Source organism: Tenrec ecaudatus, chromosome 12 (genome assembly GCF_050624435.1).
Source record: "Tenrec ecaudatus isolate mTenEca1 chromosome 12, mTenEca1.hap1, whole genome shotgun sequence".
In the NCBI taxonomy this organism is placed as follows: Eukaryota; Metazoa; Chordata; class Mammalia; order Afrosoricida; family Tenrecidae; genus Tenrec; species Tenrec ecaudatus.
In genome coordinates, this window is record NC_134541.1 from 17,757,101 (window position 1) to 17,784,936 (window position 27,836).

General features: G+C 55.1%; 1 protein-coding gene across 2 annotated transcripts; it reads right to left on the bottom strand.

Moving 5' to 3' along the window:
• Positions 1-88: 88 nt before the first annotated feature.
• HNF4A (hepatocyte nuclear factor 4 alpha) lies at positions 89-27,836 on the bottom strand. 2 transcript variants are annotated; one of them, XM_075527765.1, is made up of 10 exons: positions 27,722-27,836; positions 23,287-23,461; positions 22,118-22,212; positions 16,435-16,541; positions 15,622-15,777; positions 11,343-11,430; positions 10,158-10,313; positions 6,206-6,442; positions 1,344-1,466; positions 89-231 (listed from the first exon to the last, which is right to left on the bottom strand). In XM_075527765.1, exons 1-10 carry the CDS (start codon positions 27,834-27,836, stop codon positions 89-91), a joined length of 1,395 nt encoding a protein of 464 aa, XP_075383880.1. The 2 variants fall into 2 exon arrangements, with proteins under 2 accessions (XP_075383880.1, XP_075383879.1); XM_075527764.1 differs by having other exon boundaries at positions 1,314-1,466.

The window sequence follows — 27,836 nt, forward strand, 5'->3', positions numbered from 1 at the left end:
TGACCCTGGCTGTGACCACGTGATCACCCTGCACTCTTCTGAGGGGGCTGGGGGGAGCCAGCAGAGCCCCCGACCCCCCCGCGACTTGCTAGATGACTTCCTGCTTGGTGATTGTTGGCTGGGGGATGGCAGCGGGGGGCTTGATGATCGTGGAGATGGCTCCTGGCAAGAGCTTGTAGGGCTCAGACCCTGAGCCACCTGGCGGAGAGGGCTGTGGAGTCTCAGGGGTGGCTGGAGGGACAAAGAGACAGGGGTGCTCAGAATCCCTGCCCTTTGGGGAAGTAAGCAAAGCGTTCTCCCCACTCTCTGAGATTTGGCTTCCTCGTCTTTGGGATGAAAGACCTAAACTAGTTCACTCCTAAAACCTCCTACCATTCAAACCTTCTGAGCCCCACATGGTCAAGACTAAATCTCATGAGGTTTAAAAGGCTGTGCCCAGAACAGGCTGGGGTGGTCAGGGCTTTCCTTCGTCCATGCCTTTTCAACTCCCCAGGGGCCCCTACTATTCGAGATGGAGACTTGGGCTACGTCTTTCTACCCAGAACCCACGTCTGACTCTCTCCAAGGCAAGAGTCATGTGACAAGAATACCTTTTCTTTGGAGAAGGAGCAATAATCGATGAAACCCCAAAGTGGGCTAACTGGCTCTGAATATACCATTTCTTGGCTATTTCAAAGATTAGCAACAGAAACTATCCCATAAAAGAGTAACGTTGATCCAATTATCCTGCTTCACTTCCTTGGACAACATTATCCCAATAACCACCTCAGGCAATGGGCAACCTTCTCAATGAACAATCTCAATGAAACGAAATCTCATTTCAGGAGGATGAGCACATCCCACGGATCATCTTAACTCTTTGAAGAATTTGACCCAATGACCTCTTCACTCTTCTGACATCTTACCTAAGAGAATAGTCTAACTCAGGGAATGTCCTCACACAGTGAACAAGTTAAGCAAGTTGTCTAATGGATACGTAGTCTCACCCAGTTGGACAACTTAACCTCATGGTAAATATCTCCTAATGAAATTCTCACCCAATGAAAATCTTCACTCAAAAGCAACTTCACCCAGGAGGTTGCCTCACCCCAGGGACAGCTATATTCAGTCGAGACTGTCAGTTACCTCAATAGACGGCCTTTCTGAAGAGAGAGCCTTAATAGATCACCAACCTCACTCATCCCTCACTCCCTAGCCTGTACCACAGAGCATGGGTGTGTCTGAGTTTCCATCGACTAGACCCAACCTTCTCCTGCTTCTTCTCTCTGATAACCATCTTCACCCCTGGCTGGGTAGTCTCCCAGATTGCCCACCTGCCTGCCCCCTGGGACGGGGCCACTCACACATCTGTCCATTGCTGAGATGAGCAGGCATCGTGTTGGCAACAATGACATTGGTGCCCATGTGTTCCTGCATCAAGTGAGGGTGCAGGGGATGGTGGGCATGAGGTGCATCACCGGAGGACCCTGTGGGTGAAGAGGAGGTTCGATTAGAAGGGAAGATCTTGGATGTGGACCCAAGACCTCGAGCCATCATCTTCCTCGGGAATGGCCAACCAACCCGCCCATCCGTCACTGACAGTACCCACTGGTTGATTATTCTTGGGCTAGTAAACTGGGACTTGCCATTCCTACCCTTACAGAGGATCCAGCAAACCCAGAGAGCAAAAGTGATTTGAAAGGAACGAAAATTATCTAAGGAAGCTTTGCGATTATGTAAATATGAAGACCAGTCGTGTATGGTTTGCATAGTACTGTGATGGATTTAATCCATGACTCTTAAAGCTCCTTGACAGCCAAGGTCACCAATCATTTTGTCCCAGCTAACCGTTCAGCCTCAGCTCTCAAGCCTCTGCTCCAGCCCAATGGCCCTCTCCCCGCATCTAGGAGCTCCCTGTCCTCTCCTGACTGTGCTCTTCCTGCAGCTGTACCTTTCCTTAGAGACCCTTCCCTTCCTCTCCCCTCCCCACACCTCAACCCATTCACAAGTCCAAACCCAGCTCGGGTGTTTTCTCCTTTAGAAAACCTCTCCCGAGTGTCCCCACAACAGCAATCCCTCCTTCTTCTGAATTCCCAGTCACTTATCTGCAACCTCGTTTAGGGGACAAGCTACTCCCTCTGTCTATGGACATGGTGCTTGTGTGTAAATTTCCTTTTTGCTTTGAGGTCTAGCACAGTGTCTAGAATTCAGTAACTGTTCCCAAAGCAAAGCTGTGTCCAGGAGTAATAATATCATATAGGGTATGATTTGCTCACAAATATGACAATGTAATGAAAATGTAGGGCTAGCAGAAACCTGGAAAGTACACCTAGTTCAGCTATTTGACTACTGAGTACCCATTATGCACCAGGCACTGTATTACAGAGCTTTGTGGGCTTTATATATATAATATATATTATGGATTTAAATAATTTAATTCTTCATCATTATCCCAATTTTACAGATGAGCTAACAAGACACTGGAAGGTTCATTTTCTTTTCCAAATTTATTTGGTCATAGAACGTAAACTCCTCATCCTAATTTCAATGATACCTGATTTGTGATAATCTCATGTTCACCGGGTTGAGATGAGAGTTAGGCGAGTTATCCTATGGCAATGGTTCTCTCCTCCTGTCAATCTTGCCCCGAGAAGAAGCTTGGCTAATGTTTGTAGACATTTTTTGTCCATCACTGTTGGGGACTGGGTGTGGAGCAGGAAGATGTTCCCATCCGGTGGGTGGACGCCAGGGATGTTACTCATAATCCTGCAGGGTGCATGACTGTCTTCAACGTGAAGACTCATCCAACCCAAGAGGTCAACCATGTATGGTTGAGAAGCCCCTGTCATATATAAAAGTGCTCTAAGAAGACCCATGGCCATCGAATCCACTCCGTCTTGTAGGACAGGGCAGACTGACCCCCAGTGGGTTCCCAAGGCTACTTGTCCTGATGGAAGCAGGCTGCCACCCCTTTCACCCATGGAGCACCGGTAGGTTTGAACCACCCACCTTGAGTTCAGCAGTCAAGTGCTTAACCATTGCGCCACCAGGGCTCCTAAACATACTCCGGAGCTTATCCGGGACATGAGCTGGTTCCACTGTGGAGTTCACTTCCCCAAAAATCAAGGGCGTTAGATTACTGATGAGATGGTTGGGAACCTTCTGGAAGGATTTCCCTCATGGAGTCACTGGGGAAACAAACCGTTTTGCTGTCTCCACCACACCCAGCGAAGTCTGAAGCCTGGGGTCATGCCCTCTCCACTTCCTAGTCACTCTATTCAAATGGCCTCCCCAGGCTGGGCTGGGACCAGGTGCTCAATGGGGCTTTGATGAGAATGGGGAAGTAGGTGGGGCTCAGAGCATGTCCAGAAGGATTCAAAGAGCGTGAGGTCTCCTCCTCACTCAGTTGGTGTTCCTGGTCCACAGAAGGACATGGGCACCAAGTGACAGCACAACTGTCCAGGTGCTGAAGCCACACACCTGGACACAATCCTGTGCTCATGGCCACACCTACCCATCACCAAGTCCTGTTTTCCATTCCGCCTTAAAGCTCTGCCTGCCCACTTCTCTGCCAAATAAGAGCTAGGTGTGACTTCCTCAGAGAGGCGCTGTCTCACTCCAACCCAGTGATTTTCCCATCAAGCACCAACTTCTTCCAACTGAGCAGTCGTTTTCATTGTCGTGATATATTGCTTGCACAGGTGATGATTTGCCGGATTTAAGCTCCAAGAAGAGGTTCCTTCCACATCTTCTTCACCAAATCCTCCCCCTCCACCCGCACCCGGCCATTTACCTGGCATACACTAATTAGTCAAACTAATTAGTCAATACTTATTGAAAGAAGGGAGGCTGGCAGGTGAGGACTTCTGCCTTTTCCTGACCATTTCCAAACGTCTCCTTCTCCACCTCCTTTGAAGAAGCCACCTAGGGACTCTACACAGGAACCTCTGCTGCCCACCGAGTCTCGGGCTCACTGTCCGCTTGCTTCCTCCCCCTCTCTGACTCCTTCAAGATGCACCTGGAAACTCTACCTGGCACCTTGAGTGATTTTATCTTTCCCTCTGCCTCGCCCCTGCCCTATTCCCGTGGCCACACCCTGGACCCGTGGTGTAGCCACCAGGAGTGGTTTTGTCATTTGCTGCCACCCACCCCAGGGGACAATTGGCAATGTCTGGAGACATTGGGACCTGGGGTCCGATACTACTGTCTAGTAGGAGCTGATGAATAGCCTACAATCCACAGAGCGGTCCCCACCATAGAAGATCATCCAGGCCTGTGTGCCGTTCTGAGGCTGAGAGATCCTGCCCTCTGCCAGGCCATCCCTCCCCACGAACTGCACCCCTCTGAAATCTTAACTCAAATGTCTTCACCTGGATTTGACCTCCCACCCTTCCAGCTCTCCACATCGAGTACCTTCGCTACCCAGCAGGTTGCTGAACCCACTCGACACATCTCCACCTCATCCGCATCCCTCCTTTTGCTCAGCCCAGATTCCGAAGCCCACTGGCGGAATCCTTCCCTTGCAATCAAACTTCAACTCCGTCAGCGTGTCACCAGTGGAAGGAAGCCTTGCCCACCCTTGCTGTCTGCACTTGCGCACTCCCCCCTCCCACACTCACTCCGCTCACTTTGAGACACGCTCAGTCTTGTTTGCATTCCCCTAGCGCTCTGACAAAATGAACGACCAAGGGCCTCCCCATTGCCAAATCCAATGTCGGCCTTGCTCGGCATCTAACACTGTTGATTAAGCCGTCCTCCTTAAGGCATGCTCTTCTTTGGGTTCTGATAGACTACCCTTTCCTGAGTGTTCTCCTCACACTCTGGCTAGTCTTTCTCCATCTCCTTCCACGGTGTCCCCTGTTCTCCTCGCTTCTACCCCCTGGAAAACCTGGGAGCTGCCTTTCATTGTGAACCCCAGCTCTTGTTTGAGCAATGGCCTCCTAGCTATCGAACACAACTTGGATAACCAATATCAGTCCACTTGGATGTCATCTCAAGTTGACTTCAAGTCCATCATGAACTTGGTCCACACCACCGCCATCACCACCATCGACCAGCCCACCCTCTCTCAGCGAAGAGCTCTGCCGCCATTCTGGTTGCTCAAAGCGACATGCTAGGTGTCACCCTTGACATCTGCCCTTCCCTTCACTCCCCACCTCCAACTAATCAGCAAATCTTTTGAGAGTTCTCCCTCCAAGAGAGGTTATCAAACTTCTCTCTGCAGCTCCATTCCCCCAGTCACGCCTCCGGCCAAGCCTCCATCACCCTTCACCTGGCCAGACCCATTCTAATGGTCTCCTGCCTGCACTCTGGCCTTCCTGAAGTCTACTCCGCAGCCAATGATCACAGTGATCTTCCCCAAACATTTAGTCTGATGGCCACTGGTTTCACCATTTCTACAATAAATAAAAACCCAAACTTTTGCCCAGGTCTGCAAGCCCACGTCTTTATCGTTTTGTTTCTGCCCAAATAGCCATCTTTATCTCAAACAAATTCTCCCATGGCAACCTCTTCCTCAACCCACCAACATCTCCTGTGCCTGGGTCTCCATACGAATATCCTCCATCCTTTCATTTCCATCCGGGCTTAGAGCAGCGGTTCTCAGCCTGCAGGTCGCGACCCCTTTGGGGGTCGAACGACCCTTTCACAGGGGTCACCCGATTCATAACAGTAGCAAAATGACAGTTATGAAGTAGCAACGAAAATAATGTTATGGTTTAGGTTGGGGGTGGCGGTCACCACAATATGAGGAACTGTATGAAAGGGTCGCGGCATTAGGAAGGTTGAGAACCGCTGTCTTAGAGCAAAACTCACCAACTTGTTCAGAAAGGTCTTCCTTGGCCAAGCTATCAAAAGAGGCCCCTTTCCATTTACTCTCCATCATTGTACCTGTTTATGTCAAAACCTGTGGCCGTTTGGCTTGTTTTGTGTTTGATGGCTGTCTACTCCTCTCTCTCTCTCTCTCTCTCTCTCTCTCTCTCTCTCTCTCTCTCTCTCTCTCTCTCTCTCTCTCTCTCTCTCTCTCTCCAGCTGGACAGAGAACCTGTCCCCTGATGAATCTCCTACTTCCAACAGTGACTGAACAAGTGCACCACTGTCTCCATGTTCCAAACAAGGAAAGTGAGGTCCAGACAGGTTGGTGACTGCGCGGTGAGCGCAGGTGTGCACAGAGTGGTCCCTTGCCCCCGCTGCCCACCTCTCAGCCCCTCCTGAGGCTGGCAGGGGCCTCCCAGCAGCATCTCCTGCAGCAGACTGTCGATCTTGGCCATGCCGAAGAGCTTGATGAACTGAATCTGTTCGATCATCTGCCAGGTGATGCTCTGCAGCGTGGGCAGCAGCAGCAGCAGCTCGCCAAAGCGCCCTCGCGAGTCGTACTGGCGGTCGTTGATGTAGTCCTCCAGGCTCACTTGCATCTGGGAGCGAAGCCTCTTGATCTTGCCTGGGTCGCTCAGCCCTTTAGCGTCTGTGGCAGAAGGAAGCAGGGTTGGAGCATCTGGGGGGTTCAGATCCAGACCTCCATATTGGGGGTGTGGTGGGGTATCTCCATGACTCCTGGGGCCCAGACAGGGGGTCACTTTGCAAGTCCTCTGCAGGGTCAGGCTGAGGAACCCCCAGGGCACACAGCACTCATGGTGGCTTCCTGCTGTGTCATTTAATACTGAGTGATAGGGGCTGGCCTCAAGGGCCAGGCTTCGGGACCAGCTCCCAAGAGCGTACCTGTCAATCTCCTCATTTTACACTGGGGGAAACGGAGGCACGGAACAAGGAAAGCACTTGCCCAGGTCACACAGGCAGTGCCCACACCACCTTCCTGACCTCAGCCCACATGGGTTCTGTTACCTTAGAACAATCTTTTGTCCCCACTCACCGCCAACCCTCGCCTGGCTCCTGCCTCCCATCTCCTCAGGCCCCCAGGTAAAGCCCCCTCGTCTACACTGTGCACAGCCCCCAGGTCCAGAGAGCACTGTGGCTCTTCCTGTCACCACTTCCCACCCGGCACGTCCATCAGACGCTGAGCTCAGGGGCAGGGGCAGGTCTCATCTGCTTCCCACCGGCGGTGGTCCATGCTTGTTTCACAAGTGAACGGACAAAGGGACGTAGAGAGAAATGGAAGGATGGAAGCCTGGCTCTGCTAAATCCCTTCCTGAGGGAGCTCAGTGGGGGCTGTACCCCAATCTTGGTGAAGGCAGCACTTTGTCCTTGTACAAACAGACTGTGGTGCATAAAGAGAGCTTCACCCCACTCTCCGCCCCGGGCTCTCCCAGGGTGTACTCCATCATTGGTCACCCAACATTTATGACCACCCACCACCTGCCCAGGAGCCCTGGCGGTGTGGTGGGCTAAATACTGGGTGGGCAACCTCTAAGATCGGCTCTCAGCCTATTTCCTTGGCCACTGCAGAGGTTCCGAGAAGCTGTAGCCATGCAAACCAGACCTATCGATTGGCCAGCGTTTGCCTGGCTGGCCAAAAGCGCCCAATGAGTGCTTATGAGGTAGGCAAGTTCAACAGTTCAAAAGCACCAGCCACCTTTCCGGAGAAAGATGAGGCGCTCTATTCCTGTACAGACTTCCAGTCTCAGAAACCCACAGGGGCAGCTCTACTCTGTCCTCCAGGGCCGCTGGGAGTCAGACGGACTCGGTGGCAGGGAGTTTGGTTTTGGCGTGAGACTACATCCAGAGAAGCCCCCGTGGTGGGGTGGTTACGTGCTTGCCTGCTAATCAGAAGGGCAGCGGGTTGAATCCGCCAAGGCCTCCAAGAGACAAAGAGGTGGCAGACGCCTTCCCTTAAGCTGACAGCATAGGAAACTCTGGGGCAGTTCTCTCCTGTCCTGGAGGGCGCTTGTAAGTTAGGATCAACTTGAAAGCATGCCAGGGCCCCGACCTCTGCCCTTCCAGATTGCTGACCCCCTCGGGAATGCTATCCCCGCCCATTCATTGAGCTGCTTGCCCAGCACTGCAGTGGGCACAGCCTGGCCACACACTGAGTGGAACTAGGCCCGACATCTCACTGTCCTCGGATTTGGGACTGGCCTGTGGTGACCAGAACGACACAGCCTCAGATTCAAGCTCCATCTCCACTACTTCCTCGTGTGTGGTCTCCGGAAGCTGATCCATCTTCCTACGCCTCAGTGTCTCTTCGGCAACGTGCGGCGAGTGAGAGGCCCGTCCTCCCTGCCAGGAACTATGCTATGAGATCTTATTGATCATCCATATAAGGTATCGAGACTGTCCGTCAGTATATACCCTAGAGTCCCTGGTTGTGGTTAACATGCTCAGCTGCTAACTCAAAGGTTGGGGGTTCGGTTCACCCAGGGGCATCTCAGAAGAAAGTCCTAGTGACCTCCTTCCAGGAAATCAACCATTGAGCACAGTTCTACTCTGATACCCATGGGGTCACCGTCTCCCTGGCAACAGACTACTATCTTCCCCATTATTACTGTGATCTCGAGAGGGACCTCTGCCAGCGGGGTCCCAGCAAGCAGGCCCCCCTGGCACACAGTGGCTCTTTCTCATCCGTGTGGGGGAGAGGAAGCAAGCCCGCTTCCTGGGCGCAGACACCTCGATGCTGAGAGAAGACCGGGCTTTCCATAAAGATGGAACCTCCGGGCTCTCAGCAGGGCAGGTGGCCAGAGTCAGGGACGAACAGTGGGAGGAGCCGAGGGAAAGTGGGGGTGTCAGACGATGTCCTGCTAAGGAAGGAGTTAGAACTGCTGTCTGCAGTGGGCAGGGCAAGTAATGAGGGCACAAGTGGGCAGCTCATTGCGACAGAAATCATGAGCACAGACGCCAATTCCTACTCACTCCTGCTTCCCTACCTCCTTCCCTCCAGCCCCTCAACTCCCTCCCTCACTCACACTCACTCCCTCCCTCAAATCCCTCCCTCTCACTCACTCACTCACTCACACTCACTCACTCACACTCATACACTCACTCATTCACACTCATATACTCACTCACTCACACTCATTCACTCACTTACTCTCTCACATACTCATTCACTCCCTCTCCCTCTCACTCTCTCATTTACTCACTCCTTGCACTCTCATTCACCACTCACTACTCATTCACTCACTCACACTCATTCACTCACTCACTCAACTCTCTCACTACTAACTCACCACTCACTCACTCACTCACTCCTTACTCTCTCACTACTTACTCACGCACACTCATTCATTCACTCACTCACTCACTCACTCACTCACTCACTCACTCACTCACTGTCACTGAGCCGAGTGAAAGGGGAGAGCTGCCTCTGTGGATTCCAGAGATGAACTCTTGATGGGAGCAAACCCTGTCTTTCTCCTGTGGGGACTGTCAGCTGATGGGGTGGGATCAGTGACCTTTTGGTTAACAGCCCGATGGAGCAATAAAACATATACTGGAAGGATTGGAGAGAAGAGAAAGGAATGGGGATAGACCAAAGTTCTCAACTAGCATAGTGGGGAACTACGACCTAAAACGGAAACGACAGAGATTGATAGAGATATATATAGAGAGAGAGGTAGAGAGAGTAGAGCTCAGCGTTTTGTTTATAGTGATGTGGTAGCTGTTGGAAAAAAGCAGAAAGAATTAGAAGTGGCAAATCCCTTGGGAAAGAGACTTGGGCTGGGAAAGTGGGGGCAGAATGGGGGTGGGGCTATTGGCATGCTTTAGCATGTGCAGCTATTATTTCAGTAGACTTTTTTTGAAGAAAAGGTAAAAGAAGAGAGAAAAAATATTATATATATATGTGTGTATAGATAGATAGATAGATAGATAGATAGATAGATAGATAGATAGATAGATAGATAGATAGATAGAGAAAGGGAGAAGCAGGGCTGGAGGGAAGGAAAGCATCCCGCCAGGCCTCTGAGCCTCGATTCTACCCATCTGTTAAAGGGACCCAGTGAAAACAAGCACTCTGGCCGCTAGAAGCAGGAGTCGGGCTGTTGGCTCTGTGTGCACAGTAAGAGACACTGACAGAGGGCAGGAGCACCAGCAAGGAGGAGGGGAAGGAGGAGGAGGAGGAGAAGGAGAAGGAAGAGGAGAGGAAGGAGGAAGAGGAGAGGAAGGAGGAAGAGGAGAGGAAGGAGGAAGAGGAGAGGAAGGAGGAAGAGGAGAGGTAGGAGGAGGAGGAGGGGAAGGAGGAGGAGGAGGGGAAGGAGGAGGAGGGGAAGGAGGCGGTGTGGCTGTACCTGGGTCGAAGAAGATGATGGCTTTGAGGCAGGCGTACTCATTATCATCGATCTGCAGTTCCTGGAAGGGCAGCACCAGCTCATCCAGGATGCGCATGGACACCCGGCCCATCTCCGCCAGCTCTGGGCAGTGGCGGGGGACGATGTAGTCATTGCCTGGGTGGGGCGAGAGGAAGCGGGGATGGATGGCCACCCTTGGGCTTAGCACTCTGCCCTAGTTGGGGCCTGGGTGTGCCCTTTGCCATTGCCAAGGGAGAAAGGTCCCACGGGGCCTGGCTTGCCCATTTTACAGATGAGGCAGCTGAGGCCCGGATGAAGGGAATGGCTTTCTTGAAGGCAACCCACCGCGGCAGGAGCCTTCTCTCTCGACTCCTTCCTCATCACCCAAGCGCCATCCCCAAACACAACTCACAAGACTCGTGGCCATCAAGGGCCGCTTGGGAGAAGCCACCAAAGGCTAAGGGCTCAGGCCAAACTTGAACTTCTCCACACACAGTCAGGCAACTTTGGATACTTAGTCTCTCTGCACCTTCATTTTCTCCTCGGTGACAAGAGCTGCATAATAGTGCTCTCCTGATTTGTAGTTCACGAATTAATGAATAAGACTAAGACCTGGCACACAGCATGCATCTGAAATTCGGCCCAGGGGACATGGGCCATCCCAGGTCCACCTCCCGTCCCTACTCCAGGAGGCACGGGTGATCTGGGGACAGCCCGGCCTGCTCGACCTCGAATGCTTGCTGTTGGGTGCGATGGAGTTGGGGTTTGATGCCATGTGACAGGTTAGAACTGCCCGTGGGGTTCCCTTCACTGTACTCTCCTCGGGGGCTGATTGCCAGACCTTTATCCCGCTGGCAGCCTGGAGCTTCTAACTCTCTCCATAACTGCATCACTGGGAAATGTCCACTCTTGCATCCAAGGGGGCTTTCCAGGGCACCCTTGTGGCAGAGTGGTTACGCTTTGGGCTGCTCACCGAAGGGTTGGGGGTTTAAACCCACCAGTCGCTTTGTGGGAGAAAGACGAGACTGCGCCAGTAAAGATGTACAGCCTCACGCACCCACAGGGGAAGTTCTACCCTGAACTAAGGTTGATATGAGCTGGAATCAACTTGACGGCAGTGAGCTGAGTTTGGCTTGGGGCCCGGGGGGTGTTCAGTTGGGAACAGGCGCCCCTGCCCCCACTCACCCAGGAGCAGAACGTCCTTGAAGACCATGGACCGCTTCGTGGCTCCGAGGAGCAGGTGCTCGCCGGCGTGGGCTCTGAGCAGGGCCACCTGGGAGAGAGAGAGGGACAGGCTCTGGCAGCTGCACCCCTGGGAGGAATGCTGGCCACTCAGCGCCCCAGGGAGTCAGCTGGACACACCTCTCAGCGGCCTCCTCCTGCCCTATCCACCAAGTGGGCCTCAAAGCACTGCTGCCTGCCTCTCCTAGCCAGGGGCCCTGGAAGCTCAGGGACCCGGGAAGACGTTGCCAGGCCCAAGGAGAAACCTAGGAGGAGGCAGGACACGGGGCTCATAGCCGGGAAGCCTCAGGGGTCCTGCCTGGGGTTTTGTGGCCCTGGGTGGGGCGCGCACAGCCATTCCTCTCTGGATGGTCTGTGTGCCTGGAGGGTCCAGGAAGCGACCTTCTGGGAGTGTCTCTTTTGAGCAGAGGCTCGGGGGTCGGCATCAGATCTCTACAGCAGGAATGGAGGACTTCCGGCCCTCGGGATCCTCCTGACCAGCTCACATCACACCCCGCTCCCCAGAGAGCAGTTCCAGCCCTCGTCACGTTCAGCACAGCACACCGCTCACTGCCATTGAGTGCACAGCGAGGCTCAGCAACGCTGTAGGACAGGCGAGAACCAACAACCGCAGTGCGCTTCTGAGACTGTCACTCTTAATGAGAGTAGAAAGCCCCTCTTCCTACCACGGAGCAGCTGCTGGTTTTGAACTGCTGACCTTGTAGTTAGCAGCCCAGTGCGTAGGCACGATGCCACCTGCGCTTCTTGTCATCACATGAAGGGTGAGTTAATTAAAGGTTAATTAAACACAGCAGGCTATGTTTAAGTTAATTATTTCGTATGGCCCCTGAATGACGTGATAAATGTCCAAAAAAAAAAAAAAAAACCCATTCCCAACCACTGCTCTGGAGGGTCTAGAGGGTCTGAGATCCGCCCCACTCCCACCCCACGGGGCATCCTGAAGCTCTACCAATGGCCCAGCGCCAGAGAGTTAGCAGAGTCTAAGGCCCTACTGCCGGAGAGTCTGATTTAGTCAGCATAGGGTGGGGCCCAGGAATCTGCATTCCACAAACGTCCTGGTTGGTTCTGCTGTGCACTTGTGTGGGGGAGCGCTCAGGTCCAGAGGATTTCCAGAGCATCAGCCACTCGAGGAGGACTTGAAGCGCTTGCTGAGGAAGATCAGAGAGTGCGGCCTTCAGGATGGATTCTAACTCAATGTCAAGCAGACCCAAATCCTCTAAGAAAAGAGTGTCGTGGCCTTGCTGGGACCCCAAATCAATGCTCCTGGAAGCAGCAGCCCAGAGATCAAACGATTCATTGCCTTGGGCGAATCTGCTGCACGAGACTCTTTAATGCAAGGAAGAACAAGGCTGTCACTCTGAGGACTAGGGCGCACCTGACCCAGGCCATGGTACATCCAGTGGCCTCCTATGCATGTGACGGTTGGCCATTGAATAAGGGAGACCGAAGAATTATACTGCTAAAAGAGCAAAGAAACCTGTCTTGGAAGCAGTATTGTGAGAATGTTCCTTAGAAACCAGGGCGACCAGACTTTGCCTCGTGTACGTTGGATGGCGTTATTAGGAGACCTGGCCCTGGAGAAGGACATCATACTCGGTAGAAGGTCAGGGTAAAGAGGAAGGCCCTCAAGGACAAGGCCCAACACGGTGGCTGCGGCCGTGGACTCAGACACAGTAGTGACTGCGAGCATGGCGCAGGATGGGCAGTGTTTTGTTCGCCTGTACACAGGGTCGCTGAGAGTCGTACCCGGTTGAACGGCACCCAACAAGATTCCGAGAGGACCAGAAGGACTTGGACGGGGATGTTGGTCTCCGGGATGGGCCTTCCCAAGGCAAAGGTGTGAGCTCTGGATGGGAGGGTTCAGCGGGACAGACCCCCTTCCCGGCAGCGAGGACAAGGCCGACTGGGAGGAAGATGGAACTCTGAGGTGGGAGTCCTCCCCCAAACCACCTACTTTCAAGTTTGCAAGAAAACCAAAGGGTGGGATGGTCAACATTGGGGACAGGCTGGTAGCCTCAGGGATCTTATCCACAAGGCCTTGTCCGCAAGTCTCTTCTCAGTCCCACAGAGTTGCTCTTTGGGGGAGTTTTTTGTTGGGTTGAATGTGATGGCCGGGACTCCTTGAACGGATGAGCGGATGAACATATTTCTTGACTTTCTCTCCACCTCTAGTTCCTCCTGAGCAGCTACTACCCTCGCCCCTTTCCCCCGTAGTTAGAACTTGTAAGGATGACAGACAAGGAAGAGAACTGGGGACCCCTTTCCTTAACGGTCGATATAAGTTGGAATCGATGGGAGTGAATTCCATGACCTGGACAGAGAGCAGCAGCCGGGGGGGGGGGGGGGGGGGGCAAGTCTAGGGCGCTCACACTGGGAGGCGGGAGACTTGGACCACAAGCCCAGCTCCGTGGCCAATTTTCTCTGTGACGTTGACCAAGTCCCTTACCCTTTCTGGGCTTCCATCCCCTTCTCTGATCATATCCAACCATCTAGGTGACTAGGGATCGATGTCCAAAACAGAGCAGCCAGCAGACAAGCTGAGGCACTGACTCCTTGGGGGATAGCTTTGAGATGGCCTCTGGAGGACAATGGTCCCTATCCTCCAGCTGTCCCCCAGCCAAGGTGGGCTCCTTTTGATCCATGAGCGAGAGCCAGGAACCCCCTGCTCTGAGATTCAGCCCCCTGACACGGAGGCTGTTCTGGGGGTGGTTGTGGGGGCGTTAATGATTGTCCCACATTATTGGCCACCCCTCACTGCTCTCTGAGAATGCTCTGAGCCTCAGCCAGGGAGGTTTGAGTGGGAAATCGAGGTTAACAATTGTTCAGCTAGGGGGTGTCTTGTCCTGCTAAGCCCCTGGGAAGGACCAGAGCTGATTAAATATTAATACAGGATCTCCAGCAGAGGGGACCCGGGCCAGGGCCTAGCAGCAGAGGAGAGGGCAGGGGCAACCTGGCCCAAATACCTGCCCTGCCATTTCTCCAAAGTGGATGGGAGCCGAGAGGCAGGGGACCAGCTGCCAGCATCAGTGTGAGTGACCCCTGTAGGGTGCTGCTGAGTGTTCTTGGAGAGTGCGGGGCCCTCAAAGCTCAGCAGTTGTCTAGATGGTTGGACTTCTCGGGAACTTTAATATGCCAATTCAAACCAAACCTCCCTGCCATCCAGTCGGAGCCAACTTGCGGCGACCCTATAGGACAGGGTAGAACTGCCCCGGTGGGTTTCCAAGATGGTGACTCTTTGCTGGAGTAGAAAGTCTCAGTGTATTTTTCCTGCATAGTGGCTGGTGGTTTCGAACAGCTGACCTTGTGGTCTGCAGCCCAACGCAGAACCACTACGCCCCAGGGCTCCTAATACTATACAGAGCAGCAGCATCAGTCTCTTCTGCAAATGTGCAAGTGATGTAAGTAAGCACCCCCTGAGCCGGCTTCTGGGCTACCTGCTCCCCAGGTCCCATGAGCTACTTTCTGAGGCTCAAAGGTGACCCAAGCTAGCTCCCTTTGGCAGACGGGGAGGAGGTCTGCAGGGGGGCTAGTGGTTGTTCTGAGCTGGAGCTGGTATCCGGAATCTCAGAAACTGCTCAGCCATCAGACTCCCCTGGTCCAGCCCCATTCTCCCTCTGGGATCCTTGGCTACCCCCCATGAATGCATTTTGGAGGATAAAAGGCTGAATCAACCACCTTGGTGGGAAGCCAGGAAAGAACCTGAGGCTGGCTCTGGAAGGAGATGCTCCAATGTACAGCTGTGAGGTAGTCACATAGCAATGGGACCCAGGCCTCTCAGCAGCACAGTGAAGGGACATTACCACACTCACCTTACAGATAAGCAAACGGAAGCCCCAGAGAGGAAGTAATGGTCCAAGCTCACACAGCCTCGGAGCTAGCTCCTGACCGCAGTGGTTAGGAGACTGGACTTGGGAGGCTGCCCGCTGGGGCCCAGTCTCAGCTCTGCAGGATGTTAGCTATGGAGCCTTGTATGAGTTACTTAACCTCTCTGGGTCTCCGTTTCCTCACCCGTAAGATGGGGCTAATCATAACACCCCCTCTGCCCTGAAGGCCATTGGAGGGGTTGTATGGGTTAATATTTGCAAAGTCATTAACAGAGCTCCAGGCCCTGGTGGATACTCTGCGTGTTCTTGATAAGTCAAACGGAACCAGGCTCCACAGGGACCCTCGAAGTGGGCCAGCAGGACCCTGTGCGTCCCCTGCCAGGGGCTGCCTCGCCCACCTGGTCGTCCAGGGGCAGCTCGCAGAAGGCCGGGATGTACTTGGCCCACTCGACCAGCACCAGCAGCTGCTCCTTCATGGACTCACACACGTCCGAGATGCTGGCGATCTTCTTCGCCCGGATGTCGCTGTTGACCCCAGAGACGGGGGAGGTGATCTGGAGACAAAGAGAATGACCAGCTGCCCCCTACACCCTCAGTCCTGGAAAATGGGGTGCTGGACCTTGGGTGCCTTCCCAGCTCTGAAGGAAGCTCGAGGGCAGAGCAGACAGGTGGTGGCATGCCGAGGAGGCTGGCACGAGGGAGGAGGGCTCCTGTGGGTCTTCCTCTGTGGTCTGTCCCCTGGAGCCCCGCTTCCAGCTCCCTAGAACCCCTAGGATTCCCTTAGGCCCTGAGGACAATGCTTAACTTCATCTGGTAGGTGAAGAAATCTCAGCCCAGAGAGGAGCTGTGACTCTCTCAAGGTCTCACAGCCAAGCGTGGCTGAGCCTGCGTGCAGCCCCTGTCCCACACTGCATCTTCTCAGTGCCGAGCCGATCACAGGGCCTCAGTGAGAGCAAGGATTCTGCCTGACCTGCATGTGCAGGCAGCAGGACGAACTAGCAAGTGTACCAGGCCTCTGGACCTGGGTGCAAGTTCTGCTTCGCTACAAAGTAGGCAGTGAAGCCCTGGCAGCACCTTGTCTCTAGCCTCAGTTTCCCTTCTAAATACCCAAGGCCCTTCCACCCGCTGCTGCAGGGCCTGGCTGGGGAGCATGGGGGATGGGGGCACACTCTAAATGGCAGGAACATCCAGAGGGGTGGTCAACCCAGTACCTGCTGAGACAGGGCTTCGGCCTGCAGGAGGGCATTGATGGAGGGCAGGCTGCTGTCTTCGTAGCTGGACCTGCGTGTGCTGATCCGGTCCCGCTCGTTCTGGACGGCTGTGAGGAGACAGAGGGCAGTGAGGAGGGGGCTGGGGGCAGGAGACTCATAACTCGTGAAGAATGAGGGAAGTTCAAGGTGTGTGGGGGTAGAGGGGGTTGTCTAGCCCAGAGAGAGTTGTCAAGCTTGTTCCGAAGAAAAAGAAATGATTCAGCGGTTGGAGAGACAGTGTATAGGGGGCAGACCCAGAGCAGAACATGGCACTGAGAGAAGATGGCGTCCAGCTTGGCCTGTGGTAGAAGTTTCCAGACACCAGGATCCTCCCACCCCCCACCTGCACACACACATATGGTGGCTGTAAGAGTGATGCACCCATCGTGGCTGGCAGCTGAGAGTGATGGCTTGCCAGAAGGCTTACAGTGGGTCCTAGACACTGAGTAGGCAGCCTTCAACCTGTTTCAGAAAAGGGTCCCTTTGCTTCCAGATGAAAGTGTGTAAAACAAGCAAAACAAATGGCTCTGGGCGACACAGCGACCATTCAGGGCACTGGGACCAAAGTCGGGCATGAGGGTCCCAGCAGGAGCAGTCAGGGCATTGGCTTAACCCTCTCAGCGAGAGCAATGCTGAGCTGCGCCCCCCCACCCCTCCACTGCTGGGATTTTTTTCTCTCTGTGTCTTCCAGGGCCCCACACCTCACTGCCGTCCAAAGCCAAGCCAGCACTGACCTCAGATGGCCTCACATGGGTCCCTGGCAATGCACGAGGCCCTGTTGTCTCAGGATGGACAGGAGCTGTTGCGGAAGCTGGAGGGCACCCTGGATTCCTACCTAGTATCTGCTCTCTGTGTTCCTGGGGACCCACCTTTCCACTGGGCCTGTTTCCCCATCCCTACCAGGTCTGCTACCCTCCCTAGCCTGGCTCTTTGAAAGCTCTCCCGCCTCGCCCACCAAAAGCCTGGGTGTCTTCCTGGTCTCCTCTCTCTCACACCCCACGTCAGATCCACCAGCAAATGCCGTCAGCAATTCAAATAAAACAGGCCCACAGCCAGCGGGCCTCTCCTCTGGCCTATCCAAGCGGCCCTGGTGCTTAACCTCAGGATTCAGGCAGGCCCAGCTCACTGCTTCCCCTCTGGCTGCCACGGGATCTGTCCCAGATCCTGGCAACCCCACATGTGTGCAAGTAGAACTGTGTCCCATTGGGTTTTCAATGCAGATTTTATGGACTGCCAGGCCTTTCCTCTGAGGCACCTCTGGGTGGACTTAAGATCTCCAACTGGTCAGAAAACAGCTGGACACATTAATCATTGATGCGACCTTGAGTTGGTGTCCCCTCCAGAGCCAAACCCAACTCACTGCCAGTGAATCTATACTGATGCATAGGGACCCCCACGAGACAGGGTGGAACGGTTCCAGTGGGTTTCTGAAACTGTAACTCTTGCTGAGAGTAGAAAGTCCCCTTTTCTCTCCCAAGGAGTATCTGGTGGTTTCGAACTGCTGATCTTGCAGTGAGCATCCCAACTTGTAAGCACTATGGCACCAGAGTTCCTTTGTGGTGTCTCTGACATGGAGGAGGTGGTTCTACTTGGTCACATGGTGTCGTCATGAGCCGGAAGTCTACTTAATGGCAATTGACCACAATGGCAGCTGGCCCACAGATGCCTCGGCCCCTTCTCCCTCCAGGTGCTGTTCCCAGGGCAGCTGCTGTCCTACTGCATGGCATCCTTTCCAACCTATCACTGCCTCACTCTGTCTTGGCACACAAATGTCACCCTCTCTGAGGTCACCCTGGAACATGACATCCCACCCTCCCTCTCATGCTGCCCGGACCTGGCTTTTCTCCTAAGCAAGTAACCTGGATATAGCTGTTTGCTTGTGAACTGCCTCTCTCTCGGTGCAAGAAGGAAGCTCCAAAGAGCACACAGTGGGGTCTCGTCTCTCCAGTTCACGCTGTAGCTCGGTCTAGAACTGTGCCTGACACACAGTCAGGACTCTGACGCTATTTGCCGAGTGGATGAAGGAGTTCTAATTCTTATAAGCACCCTCTTCCCCAAGGAACCGTTTGATTTCCCTGCTCTTTAGTTTGCCCCTGACTGCATGGACCTGCCGGGGGGCAGGGACCAGAAAGTCAAATGCCGCCAACAGAGCCCAGGGGTCAGTGGGGTTTCCATAGAGACCTCCCCACTCCCCACCAGGCCACCTGAGCCCCCACTGGCAGCACACCCCACCCTGCACAGCTCCTGCCAGGTTGCCACTTGCCCCACCTGTCCACACCCTCCTGTAGCTGCTGGGCCTGCCGGGCCGCCCGCCCTCACTGGGCGCCTCGCGGGGCAGAGGCCGGCAGAATAAAAGGGCTGCTGTCAGCAGCTGCGAGGAGGCTCCTCAAGGTTAGGCCGGCCTTATCAGCGCCGGCGCGAGTTCAGTCACGGAATGATGTTTTCCAAATGTTTGCACAGTATTAGCAGGGTCGGGGACCTAATGTAACTCCTATTGAATATTAACCGGTGGGGAAGAGGCAGAGAGGAGGATGAGCTGGGCTTCCCTGAGGGCCCCTGGGTGGAGGCTGGATGGGGGGTAGGTCCCAGCCCTGGTCCACCACCAACCGCACCTCTTGTACCTCTGACCCCTGACCCTACTTCCTGGGCTGGACTTCAGATGCCAGGATTGAGCCGGGGCCTGGTGGCTGAGGTCCAGGGAGGTGTCCCTAGTCTCTGGTGCTAGAGAAGCCATCTCAGCCTACCGCTGGGCTCACTGACGCCCAGGGCACCTGCTGCCCATTGTGGTGAATGCTTCTCAGGCTGAGACACAGGCCTGGGGCGGGGGTGTGGGGGTGGGGGGGCGCCTGGAGTCCTTTACTGAGGTCAAGAGAAAGTTGAGAAGAGTCTAGACCATAAAATCCCTGATCCCTGTTTCAATCCAGAGAACTGGGTGTTGGCTCTGCCCTGGGGAACCTGTGTTCTGGTCCTGACCCTTCCCATCCCCTCCCCGGACTCAGGCTCCCCTTCTGTGGAGAAAGCCTCCATTTAAGGGATGGTCACACGTTCTTGCCCTCAGAGGCGACTTTGAGTTTCAGTCCCCAAACCCTGCTAAAGGCAGCAAGGAAGAGAACTGGAATCTCCCCCTAATTGTCTGATCAGCGAAGCAACCTCGCTGCCATTGAATTGATTCTGACTCACGGCAGCCCTATAGGACAGGGTAGCACTGCCCTGTGGGGCTTCTGAGACTCTTTATGGGAGTGGGCAGCCTCATCTTGAGAGTGTGCAGTGGCTTGTAACTTCAAACTGCTAACTTTGAAGTTAGCAGCCTAATGTGTAACCACTACACCATAGGCCTCGGTAAAGTCCATGTCTTAGAGACGATTCGGACCCCTGGTGACTCTACTTGTCGGAGCAGGACTGTGCTTCCTGGCGATTTCCACAGACCTCGGACTCAGCAGGCCGGCCTCCTGCATTGTTTATGGAGGGTCTTGAAGAGCTAGCCGCCTGGTTAGCAGCTGCCTGTATTAAGCATTTGGGCCATCCCGGTGCTCTGGAAGACTTGGGTCGAACTGGCCGCCATCACCTTACTGCCCAGAGCTTGACCTTGGCAACAAGTGAAGACTTTGCTACTTCAGCCCCAGGAGGCTGCATGCGGCATGATCTTCAGGTTGGCTCAGCCCCAGAAGCAAGTGTGTGAGATGACTAGCCTGCTCTCACTTGCTCTCAGCCGCTTCCCTGTCCTCCTGGAGTGATGTCACTGCCCTGGTCAGGAGGCAAACAGCTATTTCCAAGGCCAACTTAGGGCTGAATGAACTGGGATTCCACCCACTTCCAGGAGACCTGACACAGTTAGGCTAGCTCCGTGGCAGGTCAGAGAGCAAACATATATCCTTGGTGCTCTTGTTACCTGTACAGGCACTATCTTATAGAGGGCAGAACTGGAGCCCAGAGGGACAGAAACGCCCCCACATTACACATGTGCCAACGAGTCTGCATTTATGTAACAAGGGCCATCTAAATGACTGGGCACCCGCAGGTCCATCCAGGTAGGGAGACGTCTGCTCAGCGTGTCTGGCAACCCATCTCCTCACCTGCCTGCCTCAAGGCCTGATATTTCAATGGGAGGGATTCCTTCTCTTGGACACAAACTCTCAGCATAATACCTCTGGACAATCAGAATTTCTACGTCTTAGACGACTGGACCAATCGAACCACTGACCACAGGCAGAGAAACCTTGGCCCTTAGATCACAGGGTTGAGAACTCCTGAGATCTGGGGGCCATCCATTCCTTCATTGGGGTTGGCAGATCCAGGACTTCCAGCAGGGTTCACCCCCTCACACTGGCACGTTCCAGAGCTGGGACCCAGAAAGTATTTCCAAAGGTGTAGGCAGAGAAAATGGGCTCAGAGGCAGTCAGGGGACAGGAAGACTGCCAGGTGTACTCCCCTCACCTGGGTCCCAGGTGCCTGCTTATAGGGTGTCTGGGGTTTGTGCTTGTCCAGGACTAGGCTTGGCTCGGGTGGCAGAGCTCTAGGTGGCAGTGGAGGCCTGGGCCAGTCCCTGAGCTGGGAGCAAGGAGATCAGCAGGGAGAAGACTTACTCACTCACTGCCATTGAGTCAAGTCGATGCTGACTCACAGTGACCTGATAGGACAGGATAGAAACTGCCCTGTGAGTTTCTGAGACTGTAACTCTTTACCAGAGTAGAAAGCCCTGTCTTTCTCTTGCGGAGCAAGCTGATGATTTCGAACTGCTGACCTTGCGGTTAGCAGCCCAATACCAGTAGGCCACCAGGGCCCCAGAAGGAAACAAGGGGGGTTAGAAAATGAACTCAAATTTCTTTGAGAAGCAGTTGAAAGAGATTTGTCCTAGATAAACTCTGGCTGAAAGCAATTTTCCATATTTCTGGGGCCCGGGGGCCAAGAGATAAGTGTTGTCCAGATAGCTCTGAACTTGAGTCTTAAACTTTCAGGGTTCAAACCTCAGGTCTTCCACTGGTCAGCTGTGGGGCCTTAGGCAAGCTGCTTAACCCGTCTGGACCTCCTTTCCCTCATCCATGAAAGAGAAGGGGGGTATTTGACAGTGGCAGCCACACAGGACCAAGCTGAGACAGGAATGTGCTCACACGGACACCAGCCAGCCAGGGATAGGTAGCAGGAGCGGGGCAAGCTCCAAGGCTCATGTCTCCTTCTTCCCATCACCTAGGATAAGCCTGGAGTCTGGGTCCCGCTTTTCTAGAACGTGCAAACCATTCCCTGGCACAGAAGGATGAGGAGGAAAGGTTTTGGGGGCAGATGTTGCTGGGGCAGGAGATTCAGGACTAGAGTGTCCCTGGTCTCTTACTCCAAACCCGGAGTAAGAGCCTCCCCTTCCACTTCCGGCCTGAGGTGTGACAGTCACTGTGGGAAGGCAGGCAGGGTGGCCTGCCCACTGCTTCCAAGAGGAGCTGAGAGTGGGCGCTTATCTCCCCGAATCTTTCTCAGGACCAAGCCCAGCCCCTCCCTGTGGCCAGATTTCCCAGCCCCACCCTCCTTTCAGCCATTAGCCAGTGGCCCTGGGACCTGTTGCCCAGTCATAAAGTGGTGTCCGCAGTTGTAAATGACTCTCGGGGCGCTGTGGGTGCGGGGAGGGAAGTGGGGTGGTGGGGCGGTCCGGGCTCACCTTCCTTCTTCATGCCAGCCCGGAAGCACTTCTTGAGCCTGCAGTACCGGCACTGGTTCCTCTTGTCTTTGTCCACCACGCACTGCCGGCTAAACCTGGGGAGGGCTCGGGATGGTTGGGTGGAGAAGGGACAGCCTTTCCCCTCCCAGGAAGAAACTAGGACCCTGGCCATCTGATTGATCCCCACCCCCACCCCCAGCCCCTTTCCTCCCACCCTTCCTCCCAGGGGTCCCCCACCTAATGAACCAGGAGTTGGGCAGGCTGTCAACTCCAACCTACTAAAAAAGATGGGGAAACTGAGGTTCAGAGAGGCACCACATGGGCTCCTGGGCCCTTAGCTAGTCAGTGGCAGAGCTGGAGTGAATCCTAGCCTCTGGAAGCCCCGGGGCCCTGCTATTTCCATCACACCTCAAGAAGTCCAGCATCCAGAGAGGGCCTGGTTCAATGAGGTAGTGGCAGTGCAGCGTCACGGCCGGGGAGGAGCCCTGAATGTCAACTCTAATTCCACCTCTGACCTCAGGTACACTCTGAGCCCTTTCCTAGCCGCAGTTTCCTCATCCATAAAATGAGAACCATCTCAGAAACCACCTCTGAGAGGTCTACGCAGGCACCAGCCAGACAGTCAACGCCAAGAGCTTGGCGAGTCTTGTACCTGGGCAGCTGCTATTGCCTGTTGGGGCTGTTGCTCAGAATTGGGGAGCTTTTGCAGGAAGCATGTCTGAGGCCGTAGGGAACCTGGTGGGTAGAAAGCTCTGGGGGTCGGGTTCCCATTTGCCCCAGAAAAGGCCCCCAGATGGAGGAGGACCCCTCACCTTCTGAGGCTCCAGAGGAGGCTCAATCCAAAGCCTCCTGGCTCCTCATGTGCTCTGGTGGGAATCCTAACATGGGGCCACCTGGGCGGATTCCTCATGGTAATGTGTGCAAAGGCTTACACTGTGCTTGGCACACAGTAAGTGCTCAATAAACGGCAGCCCACAGCTCGATGAGCAGAGAATGGGATTCCCTGGCGAGGTGTTCTCTTCTGGACCCTCAAGGCCTAAGAAACTAAGGGGGCCTTGGAAGCCTTGAGGGGGAGATGCCTCTGGGACCCCAGGGGGCATTAGCCCAAGCGCACCCACTTCCCAGCTGGGGAAGTCAAGGCCTGGGGTAAGGTGGGGGACACTTCTCACCTGCAGGAATACATGTGGTTCTTTCTCACGCTTCTCCGGAAGAAGCCCTTGCAGCCGTCACAGCTCGAGGCCCCGTAGTGCTTCCCCGTGGCCCGGTCCCCACAGATGGCACACAGGGCACTGACCCCCAGGCTGCTGGTCGCGTTGAGGTTGGCACTTTCAGACGGGGATGTTTCTGGGGGTGAAGAGAGGGGAGCGTGGACTCAGGAGAGGCCGAGAGCCTCCTCTGGGCTGTGGCCCTTCAGAAGCCAGGGCGACCACTGCAGGGACTTTCCTGGGCTCTGCCATCCCCGTCAGTTGGCCATGTGGAGCCTCCGTTTCACATCCCTAAGCTGGGGTGGGTTCTACCCTGAGTCCACAGGATGGTCTGGGCATGTCTGCTTTCCTCCACGGTGCTGGCCACTGACTGGGGCTCCTCTGGGCAGGAATGAAAATCTGGGCACCTCCTTGGGCACAGGTGACCCCAGGAGACCCCTGATTGACAGGGTGGGAAAGTGGGCCAGGTGTGGGAGGGATCAAGATGTCCCTTCCCCTAGCTTCGCGCCCCCATCTAAGTCCTGCCCTTCATGTCTCACTGAGTGACCTGGGCTGAGTGAGGAGCAGAGGGACCATGCTCTGAGGACAGGTGCTCATTTGCCTGCCTGGGAGGGTCAGGGCCCCGTGTCCGGGTGCTCCTTAAATGTTCCCTGTCAGAAGCGGTAACCCCGAGCCACACTCGGGATGATGCTGCAGAGAAGTTCCTTAATGATCTCCTGTCCCAGGGGTGCTCCAAAACTCCCATCTCTCCACCATGGAGGCAGTTCTGACCCACCGCCACCCTAGGACAGGGTGGCACTGCCCCTGTGGTTTTCTGAGACTGGAACTCTTTCCAGGAGTAGAAAGCCTCGTCTTTCCCCCGTGTCTAGCGGTACTAGGTCAGTAGAGATGTGAGGAGCGGGGGTAAGAGGCAGCATGCCAAACGAGATCTTGAATTGGGTGCCAAGCCTCCTGGTTGCTGGTGCCCATCCTGACGTGAACTTGCCTGTGCCCTGGGCAAGTGCCTTTTGTCCTCAATTCAGATTTCCCTGGGCCTCAGTTTCCATAGCTGTAAAATGGGACCGTTTGACTGCTCTGCTTGTTTCTTTGTTCCCTTTTTAACTTCAGTATCTGAACCCTCTATTAATATTCTTTAATAAGCAAATCTTCCACCAAGGCCTGACCCTTCAAGGAACAGAAAGAAAGCTGTACACCATCTCCCCAGAAAAAACACAGGCATGTTCCCCACATGGTTACACACTAGTTTCCACCGGACTCCCCCGCCCCAAACCCATCGGCAGAGTCCTAAGGAAACAGGAGAGAGGCCCAGATTGTAGCTAAGAGCACCAACTCGGGGGGCCTTATATCCAGGTTCGAATTCCGGCTCCTCCACTTCTTAGCTTGTGGCGGTGGCTGAGTTAGTTCATGTCTCCAACCCGAGATTCCGTGCTTGTCACATGGGCGCACATGGTGCACCGTGACCCCGAGGGCCGTGAGGGGGATGTCGTGAATTGATAGCTATCAGTGTCCATGACAAAAATCACTGCTGCAAAAGAAACCGCTCAGCGCTGAGCCTCCCTGCGGCCAGGCACCAGAGGACGCAGCTGCATCTCTCTCTGGCCTTCGCCGGCTGAAGGTCTCCTGGGACTTCAAGTATGCTCAGGACTGTGGTCCCCTCGCCTGGTGAATTATTCCCAGACTCGGGGGTAATTGTTAGCCATTCTGGTGCCCTTTCTCCCTTAGGCTCACCCCCTCATTCCCACCCCCGGGAGAATTTACTTCCTAACACCCATCCCTGACCTCCAGGGCTGGGGTGGAGTACCCAGTAAGCAAGGGAAGCATGGACTGACTTGTGCTTACTTACTATGGTCAAAAACACACGAAACTGCTCACGACAGATGTGAAATAGTTCACAGATGAGTGAATAAGCACAAGGAAGCCGTGCTTACCTTGCTTATGAGCGCCCCACTCCTGTCAGGAATCACACGTTTGAAAGGAGGCTATGATTCTCTAAGACAGCACCGTGGGGTCAGGAGAGAGGCAGCCCCCAGCCAATGTGGTGAAAAACAGCCCTCCCAACCAGCGAAGCTCGAACCGCTGCACACAGGTGAGTAAGAATCCCGTAAGCGCGCCAGTCTCGGACACCCGCAGGTGTTCTAGTCTGTCCCACAGGGTTGCTGCAGGTTGGCATCCACTTGATGGCAGTGAGCTGGGTTAAGCCCGTCCTCACCTTGTTCACTGGTCAACCGGACACCACCCAGGCTGAGCCGACCCCACAACACTCCACATGCCCAGGGCGAGCTCACCCCACAGGTTTGGGCCATTTGGTCAGAGGCCGACGGAAGATTCTTACACGTCATGCTCCATCCTCCACCTCCAGGGTGGGCACTGATGCTTGAGGGGTGAGCCTTCTGCTGCTGAGCGCAGGAAGAACCGGGGTGCTGGCAGCCTCTCTGGCCAGGCGCCCATTTTAAGGTGGCTTCAGCACCTCGGAGATGGAAGGACCCCCTGCTGTTGCTGCTTCTGAATGGGGGGCAGGGCTGGGGAGGGCTTACCCTTGAAGCCTGGGGGCCACCAGTTCTGAGTATGCACATTGAACACCTCTCCAGTTCTCGGACTCTGAGGACATAGCCCTTCTTACTGACCACCCGCATGGGGGCTGGCACCAGTCCCCCATGGGAAGGACTCAGGGATGTCCTTGTTCAGCCACGGGGTGGGGGTGGGGGGGTAGGTGGCAGGCAACAGGACAATGTATCCTCATTTTATAGATGAGGAAACTGAGGTGGCCCGGAGAGGCAGGAGCAGAGCTCACACAGGTCGAAAGGACCGAGGTCAGCGTTTGACCCACATCTCACTGGCTCCGGGACCAGAAGCGGTCCTGTTTTGGGGACACCCAGGTGCCAGGCTGGACTTGGCCTCTGCTTCAAGCACACAGTTCCTGGGAGCTGGGGACACAGGCTTTGGAGGGGTGGGGGGTGAGGGGCTGGGCCCTGGCCAGGCGTGGGACAGCACACACTGTCCCTGCAGGCTCACACAACACCCTATGTTTACCACGCACAGTGCCCTTGTTTACCATGCCAGCCTGTGACCCTGGGCATTCCTAAAAGCCGGCTGGTCAGCAGGCAGTGGGTGAGGTAGCCCATTTTGTAGGTAGACTAGACAGAAGCCAAGAGAGGGCAGGAGGTGTGCCCAAGGCCACAGTGAGTGGATGCCAGCAGTGGGCAAACACTCTGATGAGCTGGACCACAGCGGTTAGTGCCCGCCACCCCCACCGCCGGCCTGGTCGCTGCTTCCTCTTTCTAGCTGGGCTGAACGCTGCAGAACCAAGCAGCCACGGGTGGACCCCTACTGCTCAGCTCCGAGCCACGGCTGAACTTGGCCCGCGGCGACTGCCTCGCCTGGTGGAGGAGAAGCGGCCACCCCCTCTTTGTGCTGGGTGGGACGCAGAGACCTCTCCAAGGTGCAGAGGCCACCACAACCCGCTCGGAGGCAAGTGGCCACATAGCCAGTGGGAGTCTCGTTTGGGGGAACGGCAATGTCAGGAGCCCACACGTTTTGTCTGCATAGGGTCACGGCATGGACCCCACCCGCTCCCTGCAGTCCAGAAGAGGGACACATGTCATCCGAAGCAGTGACAGAATGCCCGCCAACGGACCTATGTCCAGAAATCACAGGCACGCTGTCCACATCCACGACTCGTGCGTAACACTCAGTTACACACACGCACAGGTGCCCGGACACACACACACACGCACAGACCCGAGCAAGAGACAAATACCTAGGAAATGCCCACGGGATATGGACGGAGGGACACAACCATGCAAATGTCTGCCGGCAGGAACGAGCGTGCCCACAGACCGGGAGATACCCACCCAGGGACGCAGGGCTTGTGTGCATCAAGGGGTCATGCATGCAGCCTGCACTGTGCCGAGTTGAGGGCTCTCAGCAAGTAACCAGGCTGCCCCGGCAAGCTTTGGGGGCCACCCAGAGAAGAGCCCCAAGGACACCTGAAATGCAGCTGTGCCTTCTCCCGCCAAGGCCAGGGTCGGGGCGTACCATTTCATCTCTTTGGATCTAGGTCTTGGGGCTGGAGAAGGGACCGCGTTGGGGTGCGTTATGGGAGCTGGATGCCAAGAGGAAGCTGGCCACCCTGCTGCCCTCAAGCCGCACACCAAGCAGGAAGAGCTCCAAGGGGCTTCCAAGACCTGGAGTGGACTTGCTGGAAATTTGCCCCTGCCTGCCCGCCCGCCCACCGACCCGCCTTCCTCCAGCATGTCCCCGCTCCTGGTATCTGGGCACCCTGGCTTCAACCAGGCAACACTTGAGTTTCCCCCTACAGGGTCAACCAATCTTGTCCATCACTCCTACTCCAGAATGCCCAAGACCCGCTCCGCGCCCGGTCATGGCTGCCCACACCTACCATTGCCCATGGTCAACACTTGCACGTTCTCAAACTCCAGGGTGGTGTAGGCCGGGTCAAGCGCGGCACTGTAGTCGGCCATGTCCATGTCGACCAGCGTTTTAGAGAGGCGCAT

Bases quoted from the DNA above. Each gene is read 5' to 3' on its own strand.
- HNF4A (XM_075527764.1), bottom strand. From the start codon at position 27,836: ATGCGCCTCTCTAAAACGCTGGTCGACATGGACATGGCCGACTACAGT. The intron at 23,462-27,721 runs GTAGGTGTGGGC...CTTCACCCCCAG, and splicing joins AGTGTTGACCATGGGCAATG to AAACATCCCCGTCTGAAAGT. The intron at 11,431-15,621 runs GTGGGCGAGGCA...TCTCTCTCCCAG, and splicing joins AGCTGCCCCTGGACGACCAG to GTGGCCCTGCTCAGAGCCCA.